This window comes from Cynocephalus volans, chromosome 2 (assembly GCF_027409185.1).
Source record: "Cynocephalus volans isolate mCynVol1 chromosome 2, mCynVol1.pri, whole genome shotgun sequence".
Taxonomy (NCBI): Eukaryota; Metazoa; Chordata; class Mammalia; order Dermoptera; family Cynocephalidae; genus Cynocephalus; species Cynocephalus volans.
The window spans coordinates 116,176,017-116,188,146 of NC_084461.1; the positions used below are offsets into that span (position 1 = coordinate 116,176,017).

Here is a 12,130-nt window from a genome sequence, read left to right on the forward strand (position 1 = left end):
TGGTGGGTTTGGGATTGCCTGGAGCCAAAAGAAAATCTTTCTAATATTTTCTTATAGAGTAACCCATTGAGCAGCTTAGTTTGTGGTGCTATCCATGAGCTTTAGGAGTCCAACTCAAAACCAGTCTATTTTTGCTTAGTTGAGAAGTTGACAAGAATGGAATAAATCACAATGATAGATGAAATGTAACTTTGGGTATTGTAGTCTTAATGTTATGCAACATATGACCAAAAGGGCCAAGGGGATTTTCCCTTCAATAGACATTGCTCATCTGCTATGGGCCAGACCTTCTGCAACTCACAGTCTGAGTGGGGTGGAGTAGAAGGACCATCAATCAGTCAACAATGTGGGAAGCTTCTCAGAAAAAAGTATGCTTGAGGCTGAGTTTTCAGAGATGAATGGTACGAGTTAGATAAGGAAAAGGTAAGAGCATCCTAGGAAAAGGGAACTGTATGTGCAAAGGCATGGAGGCACAGGAAAGCATAATGGGCACTACAAAAAGTAAGTGGTATGATTGGAGCCAAGGCTCCATGGGGGAGGGGCAGGAGAAGAGATATTCGTCCTTGTGTGCCCAACCAGAGAGTCTGAACTTTATACTGGAAAGTATGGGAAGTCATCGAAGGAATATTAAGAAGGAAAGTGGCATGACCAGATTTTCAATTTAGAAAGATTGTACTGGCTGAAATGTGGCTGGTGAAATTTGGGGAAGCTGGGGTGGAAACTAGTTAAGAAAACACTGTAATTTGACAAACAAGGGGTGAGGGTGACCCAAACTACACTAATAGCTGTGAGAATAGAGAGGGGTGGAGGATAACAAATACATGGAGAAGGCAGAATCTACATAACTTAAACAGCGGAATGTGCCATTTTAAGAAATTGTACCTATTAATCTTTAAATGAATAAAAGACATTACAGAAATATTGTTTTAAAGACTATCATGATGGAAAATTTGAATACAGTTATTTGTTATTCTGAAAGTATACAAATGATTTAAATCCAGGACACACTTGATAACAAGAATTCCAATAGCAAGAGTTCTCCGGGCAAAGGAGAGCCTCTCTGGGCGTACCGTAAGTTTTTGGAGCTTGGGAAATCTTACAGAGGATGTAGAGTAAAGGATATATAGTATGCTGAGTGGTAGTGTAGCTCGATACTATGTTTATCACAAGAACTAACTATGATTGATGATTACCGATATAGTAACATCAGGGGATTATGTCATATAAATATATAAAATAGTAATTATAAGCAACTTTGAGAAATGAAAAATCTTTATTTTTTACAAAAGTTGTCATAAATGCATTTTATATTTGATATGCATGCTATTATAACAAAGCAACTGAAAATATAATTACAGTTAAGATACTTTTATGCATATTTAAAAGTAATATTTTAATCCCCTCAATTTTTAAAAATTGAAAGTACAATAAGCAATTCTTCAAAAAATATCCATTTTTTCCCCCATGCAATCTTTGCTATGACTTAAAAAGGAAATTTAAAATAATCAGTAAAGGGCCGGCCTGTGGCTCACTCGGGAGAGTGCGGTGCTGATAAAATAATCAGTAAAATGAATGTTTGAAAGCCACTGTCCACCCCCTTTCTGTTTGGGAAGAGGTTTAGAAATGCTTGTATTCCAAGTATCTATTGCCTTTATCTTACAACCGTTAAATGTGTTCTAACTGAAGAGTTTCTCATTTGGGTTTTTGTCCTTACTTGAATGCTAATCCCATTCTTACTGCAGTTAATTGTAGATCCATAGAAAAGACTTTGTAGCATACTTGAGAGAAAATTCAGACTACTAGGATCCTTTTTCTTCATATAAATTCTTCCTTACAATAAAAATTGGCAAGAAAATACAGCCAACTTACAGTTCACCAATTTTACACGATTATTCATTCTTCTTTTTTCCTGAGATATTGAGCAAGTTTGTAAATAGTCTGTTTTCATGCAAAAATACATTTTCCCATTCTTTACATTCATTTTGTAGTATTTTGAATTTTAAATAACTATATCACATTTGTGCTTTATACACTTGGAAAATAAAGAATAATTCATTTTCTTTACTGCAGAAAAATAAAAGATTATTGGTTCTTTGATGGGCAATACAATCAAATTAAGTGCTGATTTAAAGTTGCTAAAACACTACCTGATTGTAAAAATCCTAATGGAAAGTTCTATTTTTTCTCATGCTTGCAGTTTTACCTAAATGTAAAATGAAAGAGTAACTTGTTTATGTGAGGGAGATACAGTATGTTTAATCTCTGGAATTCTGAGTTTGGGAGTTCCTAATGCATGAAGCTAGGCCTACATACTACACCTGGTCAGAGTCTCCTCTCCCATCTGGAGGGAAAGTCTCGATACTATATAAAGACATCTTTTATGAAAAAAGGAAAAAAGATTTAGTGTATTTTAAGATATACACAACAGGTTTAGTTTATAAAATATGAGAATTACATTTGAATGAAGAAACAGGTAAAAAGGCCAAACTTTTTTTTTTTTTTTTTTTTTTTGTCGTTTTTTCGTGACCGGCACTCAGCCAGTGAGTGCACCGGTCAGTCCTATATAGGATCCGAACCCGCGGCGGGAGCGCCGCCGCGCTCCCAGCGCAGCACTCTACCAAGTGTGCCACGGGCTCGGCCCAAAAAGGCCAAACTTTTAAGAACATATTTATGCTTAAGGAACAGAGTCTCTGTTGTATTTCAGTAAGATCCAATGCCCAGTGACCATCTTTAAGTACATAGCCTTTTTCTATATTGGTTGAAGAGAAACACAAACTTTTTTTCCCTTCAAAATAAAGTTGGGAAATCTGAAGCAAGAAGGAGTTTTACATTAATACATATTTTAAAATTTCTCCTTTATTACAAAAATTAAGTGGAGTTTAACAGAGGAATAGATAAGTGTACATGCAATATATTTAGGGTCCACTGTTTACTTTTCTCTGCATATGTGCACTAAGCCATTTATTGGCCCAAGTGTGATGATTACCACACAGATTGGGAAGTTAGTAGAAACATAAAACCTTTTAAGTGAAAAAAAAGAAGAAATCTTATGTTGCCCATAATCAATCATATTCAACTACTATGAGATATAAATAAAATAAAAATAAGTTTTAAGTTATTTGTTTATATTACATTTTTCAAATTTCTTTTGGAATCAAAGCCAAATGTGAAATTTTAGTCTAGTAGAAGGACAAAGGGAAACAACTTTTTCTTTTAAATGTGAAGCTACCTGCGCTTGAAATAGTATGAATGTCCAATTCAGATAACAATTTTTGTTTTTAATTAGTCAAATACATCTTAAACATAAAAAAAAAACTAATGCTATACAGACATGGCCTTGGACATTTTAAGTATTTGCTTACCCAGAAATGCCTTTAAAAATTAATGTGTTTAGAACTAGCTCATTTATCAAATGTCAAATTTATATATAAGTGCAGCAGTGGGTCTTCAGAGAGAATATGCCCAAGGAATATGTAACAGACTAGATAAGTATATCAAATGAAGCTGTGGTCCACTTCTGACAAGACTGAAATATAAGTGTGTAATCATTCATGCCCATGTGATCACAACAGGCCCATGTGATTATGCAGTTTTTAACTGACAGTATTTATTTACAAACAGTTTGGACCTTCTTTCAGGAGAAAGGAGCTTCTGGACTGTGAACAATGAGCACATATATTTTGAATTAACACATGAATTTCATATGAATTGTTCATATGCTTTCAGAGTCCTGTCTCTACAGAACAAAAACTTTCCTAGGGACCATGCTTTCTCCAGATGCACAGTCCATAGCTTGGAACTTGATTGTTGTCCATAGTAACAGGGCTTTAATTATATGAAATTGCTGGCACCCATGTACAGAGTGTGTCTAAATACATAATGCAAGAAAGGAGGTTTTCATGGTTAAACTTAGGAGCATTTAAAGATTTTAGTAATGAAATTATGCCATTAGGAGATATTTCTCTATCTATGATTGACTTATAAAGTTTTCTAGGGACATTTTGAAGAGGGTCTTCAAAATTATGTTGTTGGAAAATTATTTTCTTTGGAAATAACATCCTCTTCCCCCATCCGGCCTGGATAGTCTTACTGAAAGAAAGTGAAGTTGTTCAGAAGTACTGCCATATTGAGTTTCTCAGGCCCAGCATGGACATAGTGAGAATGAAAGACTGGACGACCCCAGTGAGGAACATAGGTACATTAATTGCTGCCCACCCTGAGAAATAACTCTGAATTTCTTCTTCCAAGTCTTCCCCCCAGGGTCCATTCATTTTAGAGTCAATGACATCTTTTATAATTCCTTATGGCAAGTCCATGAATATATGCATATCCTTGAATAATTTTACATTACACTTTTTCTAGGTAGTTCCTGAATAGTTTAATGATCTTAATAAATGAGAAATGTATTGAAAGATCTCTGTAAGTTATATAAATATAGCATTTAAGAATATCTGAATTTGCATTTTTCATGAAAAAAGTAAAAATCGGAAAGAAAACCTTTTTCACATCAATAAGGATTGTCTATGTTTAAAGAATATGAAGTTATGTAGAATGTGTTATGTTTTGTTTTAGCATGATTCTGTACACCTAGTTTTAGTTTTTTAAGTCTGATTTAATTGTGATTTTGACAATTGATTATAGAATGAGGTAGTCCACATTGCCTAGATATTTGCTGCATCTGGTTACTATTCCACAAACTACAATATATCAGTTATGCTTTTCCTTATGTTTAATAGTTCTGTGAACATTGAGAATATATTACTTTTAGTGGTACACAGTTCTTGAGAAAATGTCTTGGTCTTTTACATTGCCATTTGTGATATTTTTAGCAGCTCACTACATTTTAATAAAAATAAAGTGTACTTGGTGATGATAGAGAAAATATTGTTAAAGATCTCTTGGGACAGGAAAAGGCTCAGTCATAAAATCAGGTGCTTATTCATTTTCAGCTGTGTCATTTTGATTCTTTACTTTCAAGAATAATTATAATATTGCTACACAGTCCATCATACTGAGAAGAACTTTCCTTGAACTTCACATGGAGATTGAGTAAAGCTCTTCTATTTGTTTTTTGAAGTACTCTCTCAGCTCAGGTCTCTTAGCCTTTAGTGTTGGTGTCAGCAAGCCATTTTGAACTGAGAACATTTCAGAATGGATGTGAATGGCTTTAACCTAAAAACCAAATGCAGAATACATCTTTAACAGGAATAGAACACAGCATTTACAGCATACATGGCAAAAGTAAACAGGCATACGGGAAGAGAGAGATTGATATACAAACACTGTGCTGAGTCAAAATTATGTCAATAACATTTCAGCCCATTTTACATGTCTAAAAGCCACCTTCTCTCCTTCCTACTCAGTGGTTTAGCTAGTCAACAGAAAGGAATTGGTTGCTTACTCTGTGCCATCCACTGAGGATACAAAGAGGAATCATGAATTCCCCTGCCCTCAGGGAGTGCACATTCGCATCCAGGAGAGAGAGACACCAAATTGTTAGTATGGTATTCACAGGATGACGTTATGATAGGGAAGAGGAAGGAGCACTCAGGGAAGACTTCCCAAATCAGGTGAATGTTAAAGAATGAGTAATAGTTAAGCAGCAAAAGAGAATATGTAGGTGGAGAAGGGCGTTATAGGCAGAGGCAACTCCAAGAACAAAGTTATGGGCATGAGAAATGCAGGATGACAAGGGAAATCTAAGTGGTTTCTTGTTGTTGTTACATAAAATAGGAGGTAAAGGATGTGAGGGATAAAGTTGAAGTGGTGGATGGGGCAGTTTATGAAGGAGTTCAAACTTTATTCTGAAGGTAAATAAACAAAGGTACTGAAGGTATTTAACGGGGCAATGGTATGGCTGAGTACACATTTTAGAAAGATCGCTCCAAGAAAAATAGGAAGGTGTTTTTTGAGCAAGTTAAGATTGGAAGCAGGGAAACTAATCAGAAGGATTTGGCCAGTCTATTGGGGAGAAGATCAGGGCCTACACTTAGTAGCAGAGACAGAAACAGAGACAAGTAAGCAGTTCTAAGAATGATTCAGACATAAATTGGCAAGATGTAGTGAAGAAGGAGGCAGCCTTGAGGACTACTAGGTTTCTGGTTTGGATGGCTGCATAGAGATAGTACCACTAATAGGAGGAATATACATTCTGGGGAGGACATGATCGGTCCAAGTTAAAAAAAAAAAAATGTTCTGCCATGGAATTATATCAAATCTATCAGAGGGGGTAATGGAGGGATCAGACTAGTGTTCACATTGCTTATTTCCAATGAGGCAAATGCTAGGCCTCCTCATACAGTCTCTTTGCAGGGCTGAATGGGACCCAGAGAGGACAGAAGGACTGATCTAAGAGGGCCTGGACAGGCTCCTCCCACATGGGGCTCCAGCAGAAAGGGTCACAGTCAATTCTTTAAGAATTATATGATCTGGGCTTGGGCTGAATCCTGGAGTGACACTGTCTCTAAGAAATTGTATCCTGATCGACAACAGGGACCAAATTTAATGATTTTGTTGATATATTACACCCACACCATCAAACAGTGAACAGGGTTATGAATTGCTGTAATACAGACTTTAAAAAACCAATTCAAAATATATGTGTTAAATGCACATATACTTTCACTTGTTTTGTGTAATTGATATTTATTGAGCAACTACTGTGTATCATGTATAGTGCTGGGCATCAGGGATGCAAAGAAGAAGAAGATACAGTCCCTACTCACACGGGGCTTACAATCTAATGACAGATGCTCCAGTATGATACTATAATTATGGGGACAAGCACAAAGAGGGCCACCTGTGGTAGGCAGAGGAGTCAGTTGCTTCCCTAGTACCCACTCCCCACTTCTTCCATGCTAATAGAAACCTGACTTGGTTTCGGGACAAAAGAGTCTGTGTCAATCACGACAGTCCTGCTCCCTGATTTCCCAGCCTTCATTGCAGCTAGGGGATAGCCATGAGACCCATTTTTGGCTAAAGAGAAGGGAAAGTTTTTGCTTTCCTAATAAAAGGTTCAGACATGGCTATCTCCACCCACTCTCCCTTCTTACTTCCTTGAATGTGGGCAATGTCCAAAGCCATAGCAGCCACCTTGTAACCATGAGGTGATAAGCCAACTTCTTACGTGAGGGGGTGAGGGAGTGGGGAACCAACCAATGTGTTTAAGACACTGTGAGTCAGGTTTTTTCTGTTAGAGCTGAATGTGTTTCTGATATACCACCTAACCCAAGCTTAGGCAGGACTCATTGAAAAGGGATGTCGGAATTGAACTTTGAAGGATAGGTAGGCTTTAGCCAGATAAAGATAGCAAGAGGGAGGGAGAGTGATTGCTATATGGCCTGAGGAGAGGAGGGTGCTCTATGCAGAGGCAACATGTGCCAAAGCATATCTGGGACATTACAAGTGTGGGCTGAAGTATACGGCACAAATGAAGAAGAAAGAGATGGGGCTGGAGAGACAGACTGTGGCCAAACTATAAAGGATCAATACACCTAGCTAGGGAGTTTGGACATGATTCTTTAAACAATTTTTAAACAGTGAGAAATAGAACCAGAATGGCTCTTTGGCAAGATGACTCTGTTAAGAATGGACTGAAGTGGGGCAAGAGTGGAAGCTGGAAGATCAGCTAATAGGCAAGAATGATGGTGATTTGGGCTATGAAGTTAGCTGTAGAGATGGAAATAGACTTTGGGGGTAGAAAGAACAAGATGTAGCAATTGCTGTTGGTAAGGGGTAAAGAAAGAGAGATAAGAATGGCTCTAGGTTTCTGCTTGGGCAGCTACTAAGATGTCAAAAACTAGAGGAGCAGCAGAAAGATTTTTTGGAGATGGGAAGATCAAGCATTCACATTAAGTTTGAAATGCTCCTGAGACAGCCAAGTGGTCTTTCGACATTGGATGTATTGGTCTGGAGGAAAGAGCTGCAGCCTGGGTTTGAGGCAGAGAAGGAGTGACTTGAAAAGTAGAAAGTAACCAGAGTGTGGGTCACAAAAGCCAGAAGAAAAGTGAGAGGTCACTATGGTCAGAAGCTGCTATCACAGGAGAACTGTTCATAAAATCAAGGGACACAATCCAGAAATAACTTATTTTAAAAATCAGTGTATGTAAGCAGATGCAAAAATTCAACATGTCAATGATTGTTTTCAGAATCTCTGATACTAACAGTTTAGTATTCTGGCAGGTGGTTTTTTGAGATGACAAAGAATTCTTTGCTCAGAAAACTCTTCATTACATTCACCGATTTTTCAGGTCAAATATTTGATATACAAAGACCTCTTAAATGGCTATATTTACGAATTTTTAAAAAGTCTTTAAGAAAAATTCTAACAAATTCTGGTATTTTTAACGCATATTTGTTGTTTTAAAATGTGAAAGTTTTCAAATGAGCATAGCATTAATAAATCAGATTCATCTTTGTCTCTTAAAAAATTTGTCCAGATAAAGGGTTCGCTTTTGCCTTAGAGTAGCTTATTTCCATAACGAGGATAGCATTTTAAGGGATTTATGTATATGAGGGATGTGGGGTACTTTAAGCTAAAACTGCAGCTAGCATTATAGGTAGCTGCCTCAACTTCACACCACATATTGAAAAGATTTCTACTTGGATACTCAATTTAAATAGCTAGAAATCTGAGGCTCTTGGCTAAAGAGTGGTATCATCAAGTTTTTCAAAATTAGTTAAGGCTCTTTCAAAAAGTGTTTCATTTAAAAACTCTCTCAGTGTGCTTGATATTCACAGAAGCAAGGATTTGGTAAGGACTAGAGCTGCTGTCCTTTGTACCCTATGGAACATATTTTTTTCCTAATTTGTCATTATCAAAAATAAACCACCCTAGGAGATCCAAATTCATTGGAAACAGGTCCCAAGGGAGAAGCTTTCAAACCATAGTGCACTGAGAACTAGGGGATCTGCAGAGGCTACTGCTAGGGGTGATGTGGAAGCGGGGTATAGAGAGAGACGGGAGGGGTGGAGATGAGGTCGGTGGGTTGAGGTGGGAGAGAGGCTGAGGTCCATGGAGGTGGAGTGGAGGAGGGATGAGGTGAGGTGGTTGTGGTGGGCAGGGGGGATGGTGGGAGGGGCTCTGGCTCAAGCCCCAAAGCAGTCGGAGCAACACTGATGTTATGTTTTGTACGTGCTCAACTTTTATAGAAGATGTCATCTAAGTTCTACTTAAACAAGCTTGGAAATCACTGTTTGATGACAAAATTAATTAGCTTGAAGAAAATATTAACACAATATAAATCAAATTTAATCATAGACTCAGTGATTTACTGGTGTAGTAACTCATTTACTGTCAAAATGAAAAACCGAAAAATTGACAGTGCTAATATCCTTAACTTTTTTAAAGGAACTTCTCTTATGATAGAAACAGTGTCACATAAAAGACCTTGGTAAGGCAAACCATTTACCCATCTTCTTGTGTTAAAGAAATTAATAACATAATTTTAAAAAGGAGATGTGAATACCAAGATATAATTTCTACAGTGTACTTGCAGCCTAGTTTCAGCTTTTCTGTGTTCCTAACAGCACGTGGAAAACATTCTGTAGTTGGGGCAGGAGTCTACGTTCAGTACAGGGACTTGGGGTGAACACATTTGAAAATCCAGTAGTAACAAGCAGAAGCTACAAAAAATACAGTACAGGGAATATGAATTCCATAGGGAGAGCTACACAATGCTATTTAGATGGTAAGTAGAATGTAAAAGAAAACATTATGATCTTAGGAAGAAAGAAATGCATCAAAGGAAATCAGTATGTCGAATAGATTTTGAATACCTGTCAAACCAGCAACCCGTAGCAAACCTAAAAGGCTGAGTGGAACATCTGCAGTTCCATGTGGCTGTCTACAAAATAGTTCTCCCTGAAAAGAGGCTATATCATTAAATACAGCTTTGCAGAAGGCCAAGCAATACAGCTGCCCACTCTTGGCTCACGGTTCAGTCCTTTAGTGAGCAGGTGAGCACAGCACTGCTGCCAGGCTGCCTGTCCTTGCTCTAGTCTGACCTACAGCCCTGAGTCTATTTAAATTTGCCCATAAAAATACCTATCTGACCTGCTCATCTAGTCACTAAGTGGAAAAAAATGAGTCAAACCAGTTGTTTAACTAACACTGACCTTAACTGTGGGCCCCAAACCTTTAGTATTTTCCAGAAGTGAATCAATACACATTTTCATTTTCTGTAATTATAAATTTTCTCATAAAACCAAACTGTCCAATTTTGAACTTATAAGAAAAAGGTATGAGAATACTTATTCTCCCTGTATGCCAAACACACCACATAAAACTGGTTTTCCCAATTTTTAATAAGCAAAGCTTTTGTTGAGGAAAGAAGGACCTGCTTCATGTCAGCTTCCTTTCCTCACACTACATTCTTGTCATTGAAAAAAGATTCTGTAAGGTTTTTTAAAATTTAGAAACACTGTAACACTTTATTGCATTGGAATAAAATACCTCAAAAGTGTCAATTTATGCCAACTCATAAAAGTATGAACTTTTCATAATTTTGATGAAACATAGTATTTTATGTTTTTCAATGGTATTACTCAGTTAAACACTTTAACACAATATTGCTTGTAGACTTTTAATGAGGGCTTCACTAGTCAGAATTTGAAACATCTATCAAGTGTCAAAGTTCACGTATATTGCCTATGCAAATTAATAAGGCATATAAACGACAAGAAAATGGTTAAATCACAGTCAAATATGCTTGAGTACTTCTCAGTCACCTACATATTTTAATTACCGATAAAATTATTTTAAATGCTTATTTACTCATTAAAATATATCTTCCAAAGATCTCCATGAATTAATATTGGTTGGCCTAGTTCTAGGAATCATCTTTTTCTGGAAATTAAATTACATCATTTTTTTTTCTAATTCAAAGTTTAATTCAGATCAACCCATCCCAGTAAGTCTGAACTCCTAAAGCTTTTGTTGAATGACTTAAACTATGAACTTGAATATCTGTGTGTGTGTGTGTTAATTAGAGTTAAGCCTTAACTGACTATTCATTTGTGTGTGTTTAATTAGAGGTAAGCCTTAACTGACTATTCATTTTTGACAGCGTATTATGGATAACTGAAATACTTTAAGTTGAGCTTTGGTGCACTACTGGGAGCACACCCTACTCAGGCACGAGGCCTGGTTTTTGCTTTCCTGTGGTCAGCTGAGAGCATGCACTGGCTGAGGAGGGGAGGATGCCACAGACCAACAAAGAGGAGAATGAGAACAGAGAAAATCAGAAGGTGACAGCCTTGGCAATAAAACTAAAGGCCTCTGGGATGCCACATGACTTCCCTGTATTTGAGGTTACCATAGTGATGGCAGATTATTATAGCAGAAACTCGACTTAAAGCATGTGGAAAGTCAAGAACACATCTCCTCTTAGTAAAAGCTCTAACCAGAGCAACAGTTCACACTGGAAACTTAACCTAAGGTCCCTCTTAAGCATAATCTCAAGAGTTGGTATATTTTTTCCGTGAAGAGGAATCTGGATATCAAAATTCTGTGTGCCCTGGGGCAGCTCACACATCACAACACCAGCAGGGGGCGTGTAGGCCTTGTGAAGGCTCCAGGATGTCCCCAGTCTGCTCAAGGCCAGTCCTTCAAATCACCATGCAGGCCCAGACCAACCAGGTCTGTGACAACTTATTTGTGACCCCTGCCCTACATGATCACATATGATCCAGTCACACAACTCTCCATTAAGGAAGGGCAATGAAGTCAATTCCAGCAAATTTGGAAAATTAAATAATTATGCCAAAATTGACCTTTCATTCAGAAAGATAAATGTAACTTTCTTGAATGCCTCAGATTTTATAATTTTTTAAAATAATGATTTATATATCGAGGCCTCAATTGACCTAAAACATACTGATGTATGAGGGCAAAGCAGTGTTTCTCAAACTGGACTAATGTAAACATCTATTTCAAAAGAAAAACAATACTCTCAGACCCTAAAACTACGTTTAGATTTTCTCAGTTTTAAGAAATTAAAATCTTAATCTGTAGAAATGTTTGTTAATTGCTGCAAGAGTTTTATATTTAAAAATGGTTTAAAAATCTTTAGGTTATCATCAAATGAACATACAAAATTTAAAAATTCTCATAAGCCTTGTTCAAATACAA

At 37.0% G+C, this 12,130-nt stretch overlaps 1 protein-coding gene across 2 annotated transcripts in view; it reads right to left on the reverse strand.

Annotated features, from left to right (window-relative positions):
- Positions 1-4,543: 4,543 nt before the first annotated feature.
- ACSL6 (acyl-CoA synthetase long chain family member 6) overlaps positions 4,544-12,130 on the reverse strand; it is a 57,594-nt gene continuing 50,007 nt past the window's right edge. For both annotated transcript variants that reach the window (XM_063084185.1, XM_063084191.1), the window contains exon 21: positions 4,544-5,172. In XM_063084185.1, the coding sequence (XP_062940255.1) occupies positions 5,035-5,172 (138 nt within the window). In that variant the 3' untranslated portion in view covers positions 4,544-5,034. The remainder of the gene's footprint in view (positions 5,173-12,130) is intronic.